Raw genomic sequence first — 22500 nt, 5'->3', positions numbered from 1 at the left:
TCTGATGCGTTCCAATAATAATTGAGGTTTAGCTATTTAAATAAAACATATATATAATGAAAAATTCATCTACCTATTTTGATAAAGTTTTGGTTCTTTACTAAAAACTAATGAATCCAATTTCAATTATCGATTTGATATCAATTTTCTAATTAATATTTTTGCAAGAGGGTTAAAATATCTGTAACTATAATAATTAAATTGAATTTATTATTACATATCATTTCTAAAAATGCGTTGTATTAGGCGCTTGGCTCATTATTACACATTTGGAAGAATTTCTAGAACTAAGTTTATGTTCATAATTCAAATACTTTTTGTAGACCTATAATATTCTAGTATGTTGATTTAAACCAGAACACATGGTTTCTGGCTTCATTGTAATAAAGTTACATTAAAATCTTCAATGAAAATATCCAACAATGTATTAAAAAGAAACAGCCAATGTTTTCCAAAAACTAATAATCACGATTTTCAGCTGATATCTCTCGACCAGTTTTCAAAGTTTCCAAATCGGATCAGAATGTTCTGAGGAGCAAATAATTTTGCAGTTATTTGTAGATTTCTATAAAATGGTTTGTCCTAGACTTTTACAAGACTTATCGAAACGAATCTGTACCAAGTTTCATCAAATGGCTTTCAAATTTCCGAAATCGGTAGTACAGTTTTTGACAAAGGGTAGACTAAAGTTCAAATAATGACCTCATTCTCACTTTTTTTTTCAAATTTAGTACCAAAGGATCCAGAAAGACATGGGACGTTAGAAAAATATAGAATTAGCAAATTTTTGCTGATATGTAACAAAAACCTCTCTTAAAGTAGTTAATAATGATGAGATATAATCTAATAAAAAGTCTTCTTAATCAGTTAAAATCATTAAAACAAATATTCACACTATTTTGGCTGCGTATCATATAAACGAATGTGTAACTTTTAGAGTATTTGTTTAGAACTGATCTTTTTGAACAAGAATTACACTGGGCAACATTTTTTTTTTTGAGATGTTATAATGGTTTTTAAGTAATTCGAGGACGCTGATACCGAAAACACTAACAAATTTGTTAGCAGCTCTGGTTTTTGAGATATGCCTATATGCTAGTTTTACCACAAATGATATACAACATATTTCATTTTATGCTTTCAAAAGTCTTTTTAAGTGGTTTTCGAGCATGTGCAACTGATTTTGTCATAAGCTCCAGCAATTGTCAGCCATCATGTATATGTCCCACCTTCCTTGATATCGCTCCTCCAAAGTCCTGATGTCTTGGTGGATACTCTCGTCCTGCTCTTCGCTAATATCTCCAAAATTTTCCAAAAACCGTTCTGTATAAGAATACTGGTGATAAATTTAAATCAATTACATCAAATATATCAGTTTTTGATTTCTCCTGTCGTTTCTTTTAACGTTGGGTTTCTGCATCCACTACTTGGTAGGCAGGAGATGCTGATGTTCTAGGTTGTTCATCATCAGCATGGATAGGGGTTGTGTAGCTGATCACAAGTAGACCTCAATACCAAGGGGGTTGTGATTTATGATCATTTACTTCTATTGCCTGAATTTATTTCATTCGTATTTACCACACAGAAGAAACAATCGTCGTGGTGATTCTGAGCTTAGTTCTAAATGACGGGCGTATTAAAATTGTAGCATTCTTTTTTTTCTGGATAGTAACGTAAACACACTAAGCAATTTTTCCACATAATATGAAGAACCCATGTTTTATCTTTATTGCGCAATTCCGTAGTTTTTCCACTGGCTACCACCTAAAAATACGACGCAAAGAGAAGTTTCAGCCCAACAGCTAATTGGGTGTAAAAAATCGTTTGATAATTTTATCATGTAGTAACCTATAATAAAAATAAGCTTTTGTTTTATTAAAATAGCTTTATATAACATTATTAAATAAATTCAAATATATTTTTTCTCAATTTTGAAGTTATACCGAGAATAATAAGGAAAGCAAATATACTTCTACCATCCGGCCAAGAGCGGATGGCATGGCACGAGATGCGGATATCCCAACAAATTCTGCAGAAGTCAACGACCATGCAAATTCTCGAGCAAAACATATCTCATATATGTTTTCCATCAATTGCGAAACCGAATAATAACTTTTAATAACAGTAAAACCACCAATATAGCCTAATAAAATTATATCAAGAGTCTTAGTAACGAGAATGTTGAAAATTCGCGTGTAATTCTCACTGATAGTAAATTATATACCATTAGCGAATAGCAATCTCAAGGTATAATCAATACGTTACAACTTCTGGAATTATTGCGATATTTTATGGATCTAAAAGACATATGTTCACAAGTGACAAAACTCTTGCATGCGATCATTAAAACTCATTTTAGTTCAAGATATTTTAATGAGAAAATTTCATTGCCGTGGATTTAAGACTCAAAAATGTTGTTATGACCGTAAATTTATGATAGGATAGAAAGTCAAACCATATATTAAACATAAATCTCGAGCAGAAAATAAAAAAAGAGTGCGCGTAAGGATCACACGTAATTGAAGTAAAACTTATGCTACTGTACAAGATGGCATTTAAGTAAAAATAAATACATCATATAACAATTTTGAATAATATTTATTAGTAATATGGTAACACTCGTGATGCACACATTTATTAGTGTCAACCATTATACACATTTATATAATGATAAATTATAAATTATATATTTATAACAGCATTAAAAATATGTATAATATTTAAATACAATAATGTCATACTTCAAATATGTCATGATCGGTTTGTCATTGTAATTAGCATTTAAAAATGAATCTTCGTTAGAGAAATGAAGCTGATTAATAAATTCTTTAATATTTGTTCGCACAGTGGATTATGTTAAACAACGCCTAAACAAATATTGTTTTCGCAACTTCACTCATCATGTAACAATTGTGTTTGAAGAACTTCATGTAATTAAATTTAACATACATTCATTGACTGCTACATTCTATCACCTCAAGCCGAGGATATAAAATTGATTCCGTGTAATTTAATAAATAAATATTTACAAGGTTGTGCAAAATCAATTTCACTTAATTAGTATTACGATCACATTACGAAAACGTGATATAATCTAGATTAACGCCACCGATATAAAATAATTTACAATTCAACTGCGGTACATCTAAAACGATTACATCTGAAGAAAATACATGTAAGTTTGCATAAAATAAACATTAATAAAATAGATAAATTATATTTATGCAAAATAAATGAAAGCAATTAGGAAACATATAAAGGCGTAATTTTAGTCATAAATTACATTGGAGCCTTAAGCCAAAATACCAATTATGTACATCTGATTTTTTCGTGTTGGTGTAACAAATTTCAGCCAAAATTCGCCAAATGTCTACCCAAACTAATTATAAAATTAACTATTTTATCATCATATTAACTCTTCGTTTCCTTCATATATTTATTTACCTCAATCTCATTACTTTTATTGATATGATATGATTTCTATCGCAAGTGGCAGCGGATAACCAAAAAGGTAATTTTGGATATAGATTATTTATTTTGATGAACGACTAGCTTAATTGTGGTCTCGTTATTATTTAGTCATAGTTAATTTTTTGTAGTGTTAACATCTTTTTTACTTTTGTCGAACGAGAATTAGTTTTTGATACATTTTTTATATTTGTTTGGAATTTACTGTTCTAATTGTGTTTTGAGTATGAACTAAGAAAAGGCCTTTCAAATGTGACATGAGAGGCAAGTATTTGCATCCGAGTTTTTTCAGAGAAAATTATGGTAGATTATAATATTGTTTGAAAATTGATAGTTAATAACTTTACAATTTACTATTATGTCACTATAAACATTTACGATTTACCCAAGATTTTAATAATGATACCTTGATTTCATTAAGTAAATATTCATTAATGAATATTGTGTTTGATGATCATATTGCATATTTTTTGTATATTAAATTATTAACTAAATATTATATTTTTGACCTACTAGGTTTGATTTATATTATTTTTGCTATCACGATAGGTGATTATTTATTTATAATATTTTTTTTTAGTTCTACTGCGATTAATTCACATTTTCTTAGTTATGTTAGTAACTAATTATTTATTTGATAATTATGCGTTTTTACAAAAATATTTTTCACATCAGCGTTTCAGTCATTAAACATTTGTTTTATCTGCAAATTAACACATTTATTTAACTTAAATTTAATAATCCATAATTTTGAAAACATTTGATTTTTCTGTTCAGTATCAAATTTCCAAAGCTCTTCCAGATTAGCTTGTGTATACATGTTTTTTTTCAACTATTATTTACATATGATTTTTTATTGGTAAGTTATTTAATTAATTGTTTATATTATAAAATGTCGTTTCTCGGTCAATAATATCGTCTTTCATTTAATATTATAAATTCATTCATCAATTTGATGATCCCACTTGTTTGTTTTTAATGATATCACTCTTTCTCAGCTCCAAAATAACTTTCATAGACTTTTCATTTAATTTTCATTATTGTCAACCATTAGGTACTTCTACATAATTTAAAAAATGTTATATTTATTTTTTTTAAATATTGTTATTGTATGAAATTTCGTTTTTTATAGAATGATATATTGTCATTCAACTTCGTTTTCTTTATCACTCTTTCATAGCTCCAAAATAGCTTGTGTAGACTTTTTATTTTTTTCAACTATTACTTATATTTTATTTTACGAATTCCATAAATAAAAATTATAACAGAATTTATAACAAAAATAAAAATCAACTAAATCCTACCATTACCAAACGTATTTCTGAAATGAATGCATATTATTTAACAAATATCAATATATTTTTACCACGACAAGATTATACCATCGTGGGTGTGTTTTCTTCAAATTAGTGAAATAAATGTTAAGAATTAATATATATATATATATATATATATATATATATATATATATATTATCATGTCATGTTATGCTTTTAATTTAGAACTGAAATTTACTTCTGCATGTATCAGTCTATGTCGTTCCCAAGTCCATACTATCTGACGAGTAATGGACTATTTGTATATTTGAATTATAAACTATTATAAATAATTAAATTATTGAAATATTATATATGTGATTTGCTATAATATGATAATATTTATACTATGATTTAATATGATTCACTTATTACTATAACATGAGCATTTTTAACCGATTTTCGTTGCAGAGATGTACACCTGAAATTACCTGGCATTTTTCTAACAATTATCTAAATTATCTTTTATGTTCATATATACTTGGGTGTGAATGTGTGCATATGCACTTATATTTTCATACTTTTATCCATTTTTTAAATTAAATTTTTACCATTCAAAATAGCAACATATTGGCAGAAGTAAATAATTGGCAGACATTTCAATTTTTTCACAATTATATGATATTTGTTTAATATGTTATTTCTCTGTAAAATGATCCCCAAAATTTACCAAATTTACTAAATTTCGAGTAATATTGACTAGGTTGATCTAATTTAATCGAATGTAAAAAAATCAATCCTTTCTGCATAAGTGATGATACTAGGCTCTATTAATATTTGGCAGTATATCTTTTTGCTACCCATTTCTACAATAAATTTAAAAGTTTTTATGGAAATGTTATTAAGTATGAAACAAATATGGCTCGATAATATAGAACCTTATAAATTAACTATGTCACACAATTCTACTAAGTATACATAATTATTTGCATATCCATAAGTTATCATAATTTAAACACGTGTTAGCTGTCGAAGGAGTAAAAGTAGATTTCAAAGCAAAAACTAAATCAACTAATTATACTTACAATAATAATTATGATGTTCTTACAAGGTTGTAATAAACAAAAAATATAAATTATCGTTATATATTTATATATATATATATATATATATATATATATATTTGAATTTGATATTGATATAATATGTTTAATTTTTAGTTGAAAAATCGGGCGTTACATCAATAAAAATAGTATGAGAGTTTTTTATAAATTTATTTATTTAAAATCCATATGTTTTGGCTAGGATCTTAGCCTTCATTCAGTGGCAATCAATTTAACTATAAAAATTAAAATTAAATAAATAATACGTAAGAAATTTCAGAGAAAAACAATAATGATTATGATAATAATAAAAAAACACTTACAATTTTGTATCCATGGTATGAGTATGTGCACATTGATAGAATATATATTTTTTAACATCACAGATGATAAAACACACAAATAAACATGATAATTTAACAAGTTGTCGAAACTATGTATTTACTGTTCGGACTTTAAGATAGAAATGTCACATTTTTTCTTGAAGCAGTGTTTAACATGTGTTCAAATTTTACGGGAAATTTAAAAAGCGATGGGATCTTGCCATTTTTTAAGAAATTTTCACACGCTATTAAGGAACCACGTGTTTGTTTCGTTTAGGGCCATATTGTCGAAACGTTTGTTTATCCACTTTGTCGTTATGCAATTGCAAAAACAAACCCTCAGCGAATCTTCTTTTAATGACGTTCTCTTCAAAATGTAAAATTTTTGGGTTGAAAAAATCTATAATATGGTTTACTTTAATATTCTCGGTTAACATCGTCTTAAATTGCTTTGTATTTTTTTGAGTTATTTTTATTTTTATTGATAAAGGCTTTTACTCGGGTTTTGGCTAGTTTCTCCGATATAAAAAAGTTCGCAATTAGAGCAATTAATCTGATATACCAAGTTCGTGAGGCGGTCAATGTGACATTTTACACAATTCAATTCAATTTTTACACAAATTAAATCTAAGTTTAATTCCGACCGCCTGAGCAAGGAATATCCATATTAAGGATCACCCTAATATATATATATTAGTATATATATTATATATTAATATATATATATATATATATATATATATATAATACTCTTCTTTTAAATTTCAAGTTCTGGTGCCTTACATTATATCGTTTTCACTTTAGTTTAACTATATATTTTATGAAGTTAGTTTTTCCCTTTAATTTTAGTTTTCTATATTTTTTCTTATTTATTTTATTGATATTTTTATTTTTGTTAATTTTGTTTATTTTTATTTTCATTTTGTTTTAGTACAGAACTGGCAGCGACTCGTAAAGATTCAATGTCAACGGCAATCACTGCGGCCGGAGAAAACTCCTCCCCGGAAAATGTTCGCCATCAGACGACCGACTGAAGTTCCGGAACAAATAAATAGACATTTACTCTATTATTCGTAAATTAAACTATTTAAATTTTATATTCGTGAATTAAACTATTTTAATGTCGAAAGACACGTTTATATTTCCTGCGACGACTAGATACAGAATTGGTCTAACTATTGAGTGACTGAATGGAAAATATTCGATAATGATATTGGCATGATGTATATATTTATTATTGTTTTTTATTAAATGTATATATATAACATTGTATATATCATTTTTTATATATCAGAGCGACTATTGTTAACTATCGTTTTAGGTTTTTGAAATTCGTGCAGTCGTTTTTGAGCAAACGTCGATGAAAGGTCTAATTTTAGCCAACATACCCATAGACACTTTTCCCAAATTTTGTGTAGAACGGAACAGAACTACATCAAATGCCAAATTTGAAAATTAGCTAGTCGGATTTTCTGATGAAAACAAACTTCTTTGAGAAGTCATCCAGTTAGTTGCTGCCTCTTATCCTCCTAGTGCTGAATATCAATTGCCAACACAGTTTGCTGTCGAAATAGACCGACAAAAAATCTTACGTATTGAAAATCAACGGCTTATCTGTCGATTTATTGAAACTAAAAATATTTATTTTGCGAAATATATACTTATTGCGATATCCCGACGGCGGCATTCGTTATTAACATAATAGATCGTTGCAAAGTAGATCTGCAAAATATTTTGTCGCGCCTGACTTGATATGTAAATTTTCCAACGTTGTATTATACCATACACATGAGGCAAGTACCTACTTCATATTCATTTCCTACTTTTAGAAAAGTAAATGATAATTTTGAAATCACTTGAATTGATTAATGTCCAGAGGTATTAGTGATTTTGTAATCTTGCAGCTTTTATATTCCTTATCCGGATGACGTAATCCTTTTCTAAAATGCTTGTTTAAACTTGTTCAAATTCGTTATTTGTGAGTCAGAAACTACGCATTTCTTATTTGTTAAGGCGCAGTTTGTGGTTTTAAAAGAAATTTTATCAACGCTTGCTAGGTTACTGCGTTGTTTGTATTCTGATTGTTTTCAGTAATTCATAATATTATTTATAATTATGACAAATGGGTGAATATATATATATATATATATATATATATATATATATATACTATATATATATATATATATATATATATTTATAGATATATATATATGTGTGTGTGTTTATCGGTATGTGTGTGCAAATTGTATATCACTATATTCAACAATTATTTTTAGAGATTATTACTTTCTTAGATTAATTCCTCCCACTAGTGGATGATCACCATCTCTTTACAGGTGTTCTTGACCACAAATAACATCGGGAATATTTTTCAGAATATATCACAGGATCCACCGACACAAATACCTGTACCTTTTATTAATCGATCAATTATCGAATTGGTTTCAGGAGCATGCTTAACTGTGTAAACGCCTTAGAACCGGCGCCTCCTCAACAAGGGCCCGGGACCGAGCAAGCTGCCCTGATGGTCGCCGCCGAGGATAAATCACATCACGATTCATGTAAGAAGTAAAGAAAATACTAATTACCAAAACAAACAAACACCAGGATCTGCGTCGTCCTGCAGGAATCGATTATAATAATTATATAGAAAGCTGGAAGTTATCATGCCTTGGTGTCATGTTTTGTGCAGACTTGAATGTGATTGTGGTTGCGTGGTAGAGGGATTAGTAATCTTGTTCGAGGAAATCGAAATTGAAAATATAGCTTGTTATTACATGCATATTTCCGAAATTGAATTTTCTAGTTTGTTATATTTATTTAAAAATTTACAAATGATTTCTTTATTTCTTAAGATTTAAAAACGATTTTCAATCAAATAAAGTCCCATTTGCTAAATGCTTATAACTTTTAAGAATATAAATTAGTAAAGTTTTTTGGGCGTTTTTTGTTAGACTTTTTTATTAATTATATTATTGTCAAATTTGATTACATTGGATCTCTCTTAATTTTATTTGTATGCATAAAATTACTCTGAATTCATTTCTTGTATGTATATTCAAAACCGCCTATAAAATCTCACCTTTCTTAGTGAAATCGAAAGAACTTGCAAATAATAGTGAAAATCTTTTTTGGCGTTTTTTTATTAGAGTTCTATTCTTGTTTAAAAAAATAATAAAAGATTTGTTTGATGTTTTTATGAAATTTGTTTAAAAATCTTGTCATCTTTATTAACTTTGCATTCATCAGTTTCAATTAATATTGTTGAAATAGAATTAAGACAATATATTTCATAAATTTTGGGTTCGTCAACAATTTGAAACAAGATTACTAAATTCCCCTAAGTGTATAAATGTGTATTTTACTAATAATCATAACCCATCTTACTTTTTAATCTACATCAAATTAGTTTATTATTTTAGTTAAATTTAATTCAGTTCAGTTGAAACATTTTCATATTCGTTTGTGCAAATTTCATGGCATGATATTTCTATTTTGCAATCAGTATTTTTCAGTAGAATTCTTAATATTAAAACTAAAATTTAAATAAATAGTCCATAAATAATTAATTATAATTATTAAATGATTAAATATTTGTAGACTATTATTTAAATTATAACTTGCATGAGAATGTAGTATTAAAACTTGATACGAACTGAAATAAAAATTATCAAGGTAACTATCGTCTAGAGTTACTATTTATAGATTACTATTTAAATTATCTATTCAATTCAATTATATCTATTATATATCTTGCATGAATTCATAAAAATGTTGTGATCATCGTTCCTTGACATTTTTTTTTAATATTTTCAATTGAATCGATCATTTCAAAAGCTTTTTATTTATGAATTATTCTTTCCAAAAATAAACGTAACATCAAGTAAAAAGGAAAAATATTTTGAGGCTTTATTTTTCAGAAAATTTTGATGTACAATTGTTTATTATCATTAGTGGTTATGAAAATTGATTTTTTAAAAATTAAACATCAAAAATGAAAATTGAGACAGTCTTGAAGACAGCATTGAGAAAATATTTGAAAGCTTAATTTTTCTAGACATTTCGATGTACAATTGTTTATCATTAGTAGATATGAAAATAGAAGATGAAATACATTGCTTGGAAATTCAACATCAAAAATGTGAAATTGAGACAGTCTTACGCCCAATAAAAGTTTGACTTCTAGTAAGTTTTTTAAAATTAATTACAAGTACAATTACTAATCAATCTACATTTACTGAGAGTTTTAATGCTACGGGTTAGTGATTTATATAAATTTTATTTTTTACTATTACCATACTTATTTTCTATTACTTATTCTTTAATTTGATCAAATCCACTGATAATGATATAAATTTTTACTTCAAAACGTCTGGAAAAAATATGATGTTTTAAAATCTGCTGCTTTTCCTACTTGATGTTTTGCTCGCCAAGATTTTATTCAAGTAACTTCAAAATTAAGTATAAGAGACATTTAGCTCCTCGTTAAGACGATTAAAATTACTTCGATTACCCGCCTAATACGCCCTTTACGTCGATCTAATCTATTGAAAGGTAACTGTAATTAAAAAGATATAGAATATAACTTGAAATACATATTGTCTACAGGCATTTATGAAAATTGTATTTTGGGTAAAAAATGTATTTGTTGAGTTATTTGCTTATTTTTTTGATATATGAGTTAGTTACATTTGTTGGAAATATAAATTAATGAATAAAATTATACAGCTACCAATTTCGAAATTTTATAAAAAAAAAAATATGGCTTCAAATGAACGATTCAATTTAAAGCGATCCAAGTGCATGATGGTTTACGGAATTGTCCAGTAAATTGGGTTGATTGGTGGAATACTGTAGACATTCCCTGAAATGCAAGATAATTAACCCTTTCCACTCGCGAATGGCGAGATTTATGTGTATTACCGAGTGGAAAGGGTTAATTTACTTTCCTAGTTTTGCATGAGTTTCTCGATTTTTAATTATTTTCTGGTAGATAGTTTTCGATTATTTTCTTTGATTTAGAGAAATTTCTCGAACCAAAAAGCGAACGAAATGTACTTCACGTTCGCTGGTCGCGCTGGACAGGCGATCGACGCAGATTGAACAGTGATCGACTTTATGACTTCAATCACTAATCTTTTATTTTTATTTCAAGCTTTCCTAATCACACGACATCTTTTGACCGATTTCACCAAGAGAAAAGACAATAAAACTAAAAGGCATAAGTCTCCAAAGTTTTTCGAGTCTTAGACCCCTTGCAATTGGGATAGACCTCTTACTTTTACAGTATTGACTACTGTTTCGTTTTTACCTGTATTGAATATTAGTATTACAGACTTATTAATTCATTAAAAAACTTCCTTAAAAATTCAATAAAAACTATTTTTTCCTTTTTAAGTTCTTGACTTGATGATAAGTCTCAACATTTTAAGTATTTGACAAGAATGTCATTTTCTGGAGATTTATTTTGGTACCCTGAAAAAGAAAATTGTTCTGATGACACATAAAGGTCTCAAAATTTATTAACTTCTTGTATTAAATTGAAACTTGTATGTATGTAAAATTTGCCAGTAATTTTTTTATAAGATCCAGGAAGAAATCAGTGATTTGAGCTAGTAAAATCTAGTTTTCAATTTAAATTAAAAACTTTGCTAGAAACCCATAGTATAAATAATCAAAACGAAAGTTGCGCTATTTTATAATAATAATATCAACATAGAAAGCCGATAAAATTTCTATGAATTCATTATCGATTATAGAAACTTTTGTCTTAAGGATTTTTAATTACCAAATTGTTACATTATTAGTTAATATAGAATAAATGCAGACACTTGGTGCAATCGGTCAATAATTAATCAATGCCTTATTTTTATAGAATATATCTTATATTTATATTGCTAGAATACAAATATACATGCTGGATACCATCAAATTATTGTGATCATACATAAATCAAAACAATTGACTAAATTTTGGTTAAGAATTTTTATAACGTTCTAAAAGAAATTTTTATCATAGTAGTAAAGACTTATGAAACTTATCTGGTTTCTTGTATTTTTGATTAAATATATTTTATATATTTATTTAAAAAATAATTATTTTTACTAATTATGATTTATGTACGACAACAATAATATTCTTGAATACTTCAATCCACATGCTTGATCAACTGGTACTAAAAAATCAAGCCTAACACCACCAACACATTTTAACCATATTTTTATAATTTTTTTGGTATTATTTTACACTTTTTACACTTCTTATTTTGTTTTAGAAATTTTAATTTTAATTCAAAATTTTTATCATCATTTTGTTTTATTTTAATGCAGAAAATAAAAATGAAATGGGGTTCAGTTTTGACTGAAGTAGAGACAAATTCTTGAAGATATTATGAGAAAAAGTTAAGAACAATGATATATTTGTTATATATATATATATATATATATATATATATATATATAATGTGAGTCAAAACTGAATATTATTTCTTTGAAAAAAACACAACCTTAACCAACTAAGAACATCTACTAGTACTAAAACTTAATTTGGTAATAGCGAAGACATTTTGGTATTTTTCTTACAATTTATAATAACATTGAAGATTTCTATTTTGAATTAGTATTTATATTATTAATTATAAATAATGTTTTTAATTTAAATTTAAATTAAACCAAAGATCGTTCACTAATTTTGAAATTTGACATAAATTTGAACTGTTCTCAAATAGTATTAGTTTGTTTTGCCTTTAAACTAGTTTCAAACAGAATTAAATTAGTAAATTAATGATAAAATATATAAATTATAGAAAATTACCAAATTGCTTCAAATATTTTTTGGAGTTGTTTTATCATGTTTATAGCCAAGATTTAATCCAAATAATAAATAATAATTTTGTATGTAAGGGGGCGTCCAGTAATCACGTGAGGATTTTAGGGGGTGGAGGGGAGTTGACAAAAAATCACGAAAATCACATGAGCGAGGTGACTAGTAAGATATTACGTATATTTATTTTTCACTTAATTTAAAAAAAAAATCCAAACATTTTTGAAGAGATGTCTGATGGGGAAAGAAAAGTAATTTTAAAAATCTCGACGTATCACCAAGGGGGAGGAGATTCAAAAATCTCTAAAAAATGATCACGTGATTAATACACGACCCCTAAATGATATTAGTATAATGCTTCACAAAAGTATTGTTTTGTGGGGTATCCATTGGGCAATAGACATGTTAAAACGCTCCAATTTTTTTATTAACAGGAAACTGAATGTAACTATTTTTCTATATATTTATATAGTTTACTAATTATGAATTTTATAGATAAAAGCATAAGCAGGCATCCGTATCGTGAAAAAAGACGTTTGACCAGTACCTATGACCCCCGAAGACATTCGGCGTACGCCACTGTGCCAGGTAACAATTTCTAAAGTAAAACCAAATCCAAGGCACAATGGTACAGAAACTCACAGCTAAAGAAATATTAGATAAAAACACGCTTTAGTAATGATAATAATGTATTTGGATATTTTATTTTTGAAGTAAAACTTCTTTAGGCGCGACTAGGATGTAAATCCGTACAAATGCAACGGATGTCCGTTACGCCTGAACTGTTTGTCATTCGCTCTCGATGAGATCATTTCTATTCGGGTCGATTGTGATTAGTCGACGTGTATGTGAGTAGAGATCTGTCGTTGTATACGTACCGGCATCAACATTGTATGCGTACCGATATCAACAAGGAAATCGGCGTAGATAAATAAATATTTTAAAGTTACATTGTAGCACAAATCTTGATTTAATGAAAAATGCCTGAATCAGAAGAATATTTTACCCTGTTTCTTGAAAATAATAAAACGAATTAAACATTTGTGCCGTGTACTAAACGTAAGTTTATTGATTAGAAATTATTTCTATATTATTTGTAGTTTCTAAAAATCTTTGAAGTTATATAAATGGAAAATATTTTTTAAGCAAGACAGATATCACAGTTATCAAAGAATGAGATTATATTGCCAGCGAAAAAGTAAAAAGAGAGAATTAACAGGACAAATTTTAATCATTACTTTATTTTTATTATATTAAATGCAAAATAACTTAGAAAATAAAATATCCAATTCATATGATTATTATCACTCACAATAATGTGCTTACACAATTAAGATAATTATTCAACAAATATATGTACAATTTGTAATTGACACTATTTATAGTACATTTCTTTATTGCAACATATTTGTGAATAACTATCTTACACCTTATTAAATCAAACAATTAATTAATAATGTTTGATACCACATGTACATACTAATTCACAGTTTTGTCCACAGCTTTTATGCAATATTTATAACAATTAAATTACTAATCAATCACTTTTCTGACAGGATTGTATATACCTACATATTCCTAATTATAGTTTTTGCTTTTCAAGCATATTAGTTTAGGCACCAGCACTTCACGAAATGTAAATAATAACCAAATTTTGGCTTTTTACAGGTTATATTTATTGTAAATATTAATTGAAATGTGTACAGGTATTCTGTAAAGTGTTTTATATGATGTAAATATTTATTACTTGTTATTGTCGTTTTGCATGCAAATGTTTTGTTAGTGTATATACACTTTAGAGAAATTTGTATTTGGTATAAATAATTTTAAATTAGTCATATGGTAAAAAATATATTAAACAATTGATCGATTTCCAATAATGGTCAAACAAAACGTCCTCAGAAACAGTTCCAATTTTAATCCTTAAAAAAAAGTTGCTTAATATCCCAATTCGGAAACCTTAAGGGCAGTACTGTATGGTATTTGTGAGTTTTTGGGTGGTTTTCTTTAAAAAAAATATTTATGTATTAATTAATTAATTCGATATTTGCATCACAAAAGTTTCCAATATGGGTCAAAACATAGGTATGCTCTTTGGTTTATTTCTTTCAAATCAGTGGGTTTCATCAATGATTTTTCCACCAATCTAATCAATTAAAATTAATGATTTGGAATGTAACTTGAATGTAGAGTCTGATGGAATTTAACAATTAGTTTTCTTTAGTACACATATCTTTCAGAAAAAAAATCTTAATTCTAATAATGGTGCAAAAAGCACCATCTTTTCATAAAAACTCAAACATTGTGAAAGATACGTATGAAATTCACAGTAAGACCCACATTTATTCATCCTTTTCCAATTGTCGATTTGTACTCAAAACAGGTGTTATTAATTCATAATTCACATGTCTCCTGGTACTAATTTGTGTCTATTACCCCAGCTGCCTCCGAGCCATCCTCTCGCGAAGAAAGAAACAACGGTCGACCTCCGCCGCCTCTGCCGCCGCCGAGATTCACGAACAACAGCGGAGTCTGACGTTGGCAGGAGCCAATGGAACCAACGGAACCCACGGAACCACTGGACCCAATGGTGGAGCCCAGCACCCAACGCCGGCCAGGGAAGGACTCGCTTCCTCAGACTCCGGACAGCACTAATGAGAAGAGGCTGTACGATCAACTGAGGCACCAGTATCGAGATCAGACGCAGCAGTATCCGTTACTTCTAAGGCCTGATCTTTTGGCAGGAGAAGAAGGGAATCTTCCAGCTGTTTTGCTGCAGGCGCCGCGAAGAGCGCCTAAAAGTGGATGTTGTTTGGTTGCCTGGTGCGCAACTGTAGACTGGTGCGTGGACGAGAGTAGAAAGAATGCTTCGGTGACTTATTACTAGATGCCAAGAGAAAAATGATATTTTTTGATCATATTGCATTCAAAGTTCAACGTTTTTTTCTTAATGGATTATAGATGGATCAATCTTCTTGTACTTGATTTCTAATGAAAGTGAAATTCTTGATGGTGAAATGGAATACTCATCAATATTATGGAGCAATGATGCAGATATTTCAATGGGCAGTGTCAATAAGTGGAAATTGGATAACCAATGTATGACCCTTAGTCAGAAAATAATCTTCAAGGCTTCAACCAGATACTCATCAATATTATGGAGCAATGATGCAGATATTTCAATGGGCAGTGTCAATAAGTGGAAATTGAATGACAAAGGAATGATCCTTAGTCAGAAAATAATTTTCAAGGCTTCAACCAGGACTGATGGATAGATCAAGCAGTGGCATAGGATACTAATGATGGATGATCGAGGTAACAGAAAATTTCAATAATTTGGTGGAGGGTTGCTTTAGAAATTTAAGATCGCGCATGAGAATAATTGTAAACTTGAGATATAACGTCAACATCAAATTTAATGCATTACGATCATGAAGAGCGCTAAGTCCAATGTTCTAAAAATCCAAAATATATATTATTAGCCAAAAGGAATATAATTTGAAGACGGTATTCAGCATGTTGAGTAGTATTTTTTCCTGACACTTTTCTCATTTATTTCCATAAAATTGTCAGTTACCAGTTCTTGGCATCTAACAATCTGATGACAACGAGGTTGCTCTTCTAAAGTTAGTTCAACCAAACAAATCTTCACGAGTTATAATAATCGACAAAAATAATGAGTAGTAATTTACTAATAATAAAATTCATAGAATAGTAATACTAATAATTTATAGTGAAGTGAAAAGGTTTCATTTCGTGGTCATTTGCAAAATTTTAATTGCAGCTCAAGAACTCGAGTTTAGAGAAAAAATTAACTTGAAAAAACATCAGTGAATTAAGTGTATCAAGATCGTTGTTTGAATTCGAAATAAATTCAAATTTTAGGTAATTCTAAACATATGTTTAATAAATGAGGACGTTATAACGGATTTTTATACAGAATTTCGGAATCAAACACGAATAACGTTTAAAAAATTGTTAATAAGATATTATTAAATAACCATATTATATAACTAAGTAGGAATATTTAAGAAATTCATTTTTTTCAATGATTTGATTTTTTTTACGTTTTGATAGAAATATTATATTAGACGATATGGATAATAGATATGCTAGGAATAATTCTCAAACAGTGTTGTGCATTTATGAGTCTAAAAACTACTACTATATCACTAATAATTATGCTCAAATTTTTAATATGATTACGTATTGTATTTATATAGTTTTTATATAAAATTCTATGCAAAATTTATATTCCAACGGCTTTTCCGCTTCTACACGCATAAAATACTAATACATTTTATAATTTTTAATAATTTTAAATAATTTATTAAACATTCGTTTTTGTCTTCGACCCAAAATAATAATGAGTTAAAATAATGAGTATAATGTATTCTTACGTATAAAATCAATATACTTTTAATTTATAATACAAAATTCTTTTGTAAATATATATGTATACTAGCTGACCCTATTATTAATCTAAATTTATCTAAAACACCCTATTAAATTTAGTTGAACAATCCGTCAAGAACATTTGACATCCGACGTATGAGCCGTCGTTCATTGTTTCATTTCAAATTAGGTTTCTACAAAAAATTTTGAATTAAAAATGTGAAGTTTTGGCGCGGTTTTAGAATAATTTCTCACCTTTCCCACAATCTTTGAATCAGCACGAATTTTCTAAGAATAAAACTGGCCAAATCGGTCCAGCCGTTTTCGAGTTTTAGCATACCTATATCCATTATTATATATTCGATATACATATATATTTATATAAATGAAATTTCTATTTAAAGTTAAAATTTAATTTTGGTACAACTGAAATTTAAACTTTTTTTGGGATTTTTACTTTTTGTTGACTCGTGTTCTTGAATATTTTTTTTGAAAATCTCAATAATTACTAATAAAAATTATCTGTTCTTAATTTAAATGAATGAATGTCAATTACGAATTGAAAATCATCACGCTTCCCTTTAATTAAATCTAAAATTATTCCACTTCACATGTTAATTAAATTTTTAATAAATTTTATAATGATTGTGTTAAATTCAGAAAATCTTAGCATAATGTTTATAGAAAAATATGCAAGTTGACGGGCCTAAATTTAAAACAAAATATAAAGAAAGCAGTATTTAATTTTTCAAAAGGCAATCAAATATTTAAAACTATTTGTTGAACTGATTTTTTTGTATTAATGAGTGGATTAAATTTTTTTGTATTAATAGCTCAAAATCTACTAAATGCTCCATTGAAAATATATCGTAGTAACTCTTGATGTGTAATTGGTAATAATTACTAAAATAATAATGCCTTGATTTGGATTATTGACATTTATTAATTATTATGAAACGGCTGCGAGTTGTCACTAGGCACAAATTATTTAGTTTTAACAATAATTCTATTTAATGAATTAGAAATGTACGATTATTATTCATCAAGGAAAGGATAATAAGATGAAAATATAAAATTAATATTGTGAAAATAATGTAAGCGAAAGAAGATACTATTTTACTTTCTTCAGTTAATTGTCGGGTTTTGAAACATTTTTGTTAGAGGTATTGCGAATCTCAAAGGAATAATAAAAGAAAATTAAATAAAAACTTGCCTGGTCATAACGAGAAATATGGTTAAGAAAGAATTCATTTTCAATATATTTATATTTGTTTTTGATTTGCTACAATATTTATTGACATCTTTTTCTTGTTAATCAAATAGAGTAAAACGGAACTTAAAGGTCCGCGGGTAAAAAGCCAAAATCCACCACCGATATCTCAAAAACGAGTAAAGTTAGGGATTTTTTCACAATGGTATTTGAAAGTAGAAGGCAAAATATGTGTAATCAGTCTTTGTCTAAAATCAAATAACGTAGTTTTCAGAAGATAATAAACCACGTTTGAAAATCTTTAACAAAAGTATTTTCTTTCGTTTTTTGTTTCGAAATTTGTGTCTAATATATATTGAACATGCCTCCACTTTTGAAAAACCATTTTTTTAGTATAACCAGGCTAGTTTCTTTTAAATTGAGAGAAACAATTGATAAAAGATGACCGAATGGTAACATAACCTTTCTTTTAAGACTTTAAATTGTAAATTAATCTTGTGCATAATTTATCTTGCGAAATGAAGATTTCGACTTATCATATTTATAAAAAAAACGTTCTATTAAAGTGAAATTCTATTAAAACAAAACTTCTGCAAAATGTTTTTTTAAGAAAACTTTTTTTTAATAAAAATTCATTAAAAAAATTATTATATTAAATATTAATTTAATTTTTTCATAAATATTACTGATGAGAATAGATTTTTTTTATTCCTTTGCAAAGAAGCAGTTTCAAATAAACTTAAGAACGTACCTTAAACATTTCTAACTATTATTCAATAAATTTTTAATAATGTTTTTATTTATCTAAACAGCCAGATATATTTTCTTAATTTTTATTTATCAATATTTGCAAATCTTGAAATGTATGATTGTAAATTAAAATCACTGCCAGCACAATTATTCGAAGTAAACATGACGTATCTTAATTTGCTCTTTCTACACGTAAAAAAACACTTAATAAGTAGAAAAATGATAAAATTTTAACGGAAAATTTATAGGAATCTTCAATCTTGTGCGAGAAAAATATAGAAATAAGGTAAAGGATTAAAAAGTTAAATTTTTGGGTTTATTCGCACTTGATTAGGGTTTTTTTTTTGGTTTTTCTGATATGGTTTTATGATAAAGTATGAGTGATTTCTGCGTTTTGCATATAAAGTAGTAACTGATTGAAAGGGTTTGTAGGTTTTTGAAAAAAAATTATAAAATATTTGGGTATACACTTACACTTACACTTTATACACCTAAATCAATATTTACAAATATATATATATATATATATATATATATATATATTATATATATATATATATATATATATATAGATATATATATATATATATATATATATATATATATATACATATATGTATACTTATATACATAAATCTTCTGTATGTGTTCTGTATGTCACTCAAACGCTGCTAAACGGTTATTCAAATTTTGATAAATCATTTTAGAGTTTGTTAATGAAAATAAAATAGTGGTAATAAACTTATAGAAATAATGTAGAAAAATTGCAAAAAACAGGCAGAGAACAGTCAAAATGTCTATCCAGTTAAAATTTGATATCAGGTAAAATTATGAGTAAGAAAAATATAATGTAGAAATTATTATTGCCAAAAACCTTCTAAGACGTACAACAGATTTATGTATATAAGATACGATATATACTTTATATATATATATATATATATATATATATATATATATATATGTATACAGCATAGTATATTATAATCGAAGTTAATGCATATAATTGTGTTATAAATAAATACTCAGAAGACTTTAAATTTATTGTGATTTTTAGTAATAAAATGAAATAATATGAAGTGTTTATCAGTATGTATATGAAATTACTGCATTTATATAAAAACATTTGTAAATAATCAAATATCATTGCTAATTATATCAATCATTATGTTCTAAATCATTGTCATTATATATGATATTAAGCACATGGGCATATTAGAAAAGTCCGGAAAATATTTAATAATCCGCATGATAGGAAATATTTTTTAAGCATTTTTAATATCCAAAGTTTCGTTGAAAATAGAGGAAAAAGTTTGCAAATTGATAAAATGAAACGAATTATGGAAAGCTGGTGTATTTGATTAAGTTTTGTCCAAAATGCTTCGAAGAAAAAAGTACCTAAGTACTTCAAATAAAATGCTAAGAAAACAAAAAAATTCTTCAAATAATATATTTTTTCTGACAAACAATATGTATTAGATTTAAAATTTGTCAATAACTTAATGATTTGAAACAAATGTTATTTATTAAATTCAGTTGCCATTTTAAGCAACAATAAAATCAAATGTTTATTGAACATGCCCCCACTTTTGTAAAACTTTTTTTCAGTATAACTTTAGTATTTCATTTACTACCAGTTTTCCATTTTTTATTTCTCCTAAATTAATTTCCATTTCTTCATAATTCTGCAAAAATGCATCTGATTCACATTATGTACATGTTTTAAATAAAATTAAAAAAACGTTGTTTAAAAGAAAAGTCAAACTATGTGAATAGAATAAAATAAAATATCAAATTTTTACATATTTTATATGCAGAAATGTGAAGAATTGGGATCTTGTCGATAGTCCTGATTTTGGATAAACATATTTTGGTTTCTATTAATAAAATTTCTGGCATATTATTACATACATCAAAATCAAAATATGTTTATCAAAAACGAAGACATACCAGTCAATTTGCATTTGCAAAATATAAATACTACACTTTTTCGTAAAATCACCGATAAGTGCTTATAATTTTTACATAATAATATTACAGAGAATAACGCAAATACTCCAACAATTTTTTTCCTTAAGATATTAGTAAAATAAAAATATAACAATGATACAGAATATTAGATAATTGTATTGCATACACTTCATTTTTTATAAACACATTCATGTGTTAAATGTGTGAAATTTATATATCCATATATATAATATCTGCAATTGTGAGATATGTATATATAAATATATATCTAAATTACTATGCATATATATAATACATCTAATATATAAAGCTAGTCTATTAATAAAATATTATATAGTTGCATATAATTGTAAAATACAGTAATTTTAGATTGCTGATAAGTGATATAAATTAACCTACGCTAACAATAAGAAAATATCGAAATGATATACTCAATTAGTAATAAATTTACGCTGAATTTCATGGTATATATCAAACAACGAATGAAGAAACCATAAATTCGGTTTAATATGATTTTTATACGTTGTTTTAGTTTTCTGGTTAGGCCGCGAATTTGTCTTGGAATCTGTACATGTAAACTACTTGGAAAATAGATGAAAATTAGATTATTATTGCTTATCCAATATTAATATTAATATTGAGAAAAGTTGTCTGATGTGCTAAGAATATTGATAAATTTAACCCCAAAGATAATATATAAACGTGATCCAAAATCATTTACTTCAAATGTTGTTGGAGAAAATCGTTTCCATCGCCTAATCTGGTAGACAAAATATCATGAAATTGAATAAAATTCTATATCATAGAGTGACCTGGACTTTTTCAAAGGAACCGATATTGCCTGTCTTCAAATCATACTGAAGAAAAGCATTTACATCATCTTTTCTGGTGAAAAGATGATGTATCAGAAAATCGGATAGAAATGATAGATATAACCCCGATAAATATATAACTATGATCGAAATTTATACAGGGTTTGTTCCTTCAAATATTAATAGAGACCAAAGTGTCCATCTAGTTCATCATTCTGGTGAACAAAATATAAAATCGTATAAAACTATTATTATAAATATATAACAAGAAACTATTGATAAATTTACCATGGATATGCAAATATTGTCTGCCATCAAATCTTACCCATTTCCATCGTCCAAACTCTTTATATCTGTAGATATACCATACTCATAGAAGTCCCTAGT

At 27.0% G+C, this 22500-nt stretch overlaps 1 protein-coding gene across 1 annotated transcript in view; it reads left to right on the top strand.

Moving 5' to 3' along the window:
• LOC113382773 (glucose transporter type 1) overlaps positions 1-15589 on the top strand; it is a 149279-nt gene extending 133690 nt beyond the window's left edge. The window contains exons 15-17 of the mRNA XM_026621004.1: positions 8602-8721; positions 13484-13563; positions 15417-15589. Coding sequence (XP_026476789.1) covers positions 8602-8721; positions 13484-13563; positions 15417-15511 — 295 coding nt within the window. The 3' untranslated portion in view covers positions 15512-15589. The remainder of the gene's footprint in view (positions 1-8601; positions 8722-13483; positions 13564-15416) is intronic.
• The last annotated feature ends 6911 nt before the right edge of the window (positions 15590-22500 follow it).

Source organism: Ctenocephalides felis, unplaced genomic scaffold (genome assembly GCF_003426905.1).
Source record: "Ctenocephalides felis isolate EL2017-DRISC unplaced genomic scaffold, ASM342690v1 CF-g0.4_SCAFFOLD_03570, whole genome shotgun sequence".
Lineage (NCBI taxonomy): Eukaryota > Metazoa > Arthropoda > Insecta > Siphonaptera > Pulicidae > Ctenocephalides > Ctenocephalides felis.
Note: the sequence above shows the minus strand (reverse complement) of the source record. Positions and strands in the feature narration are given on the sequence as shown.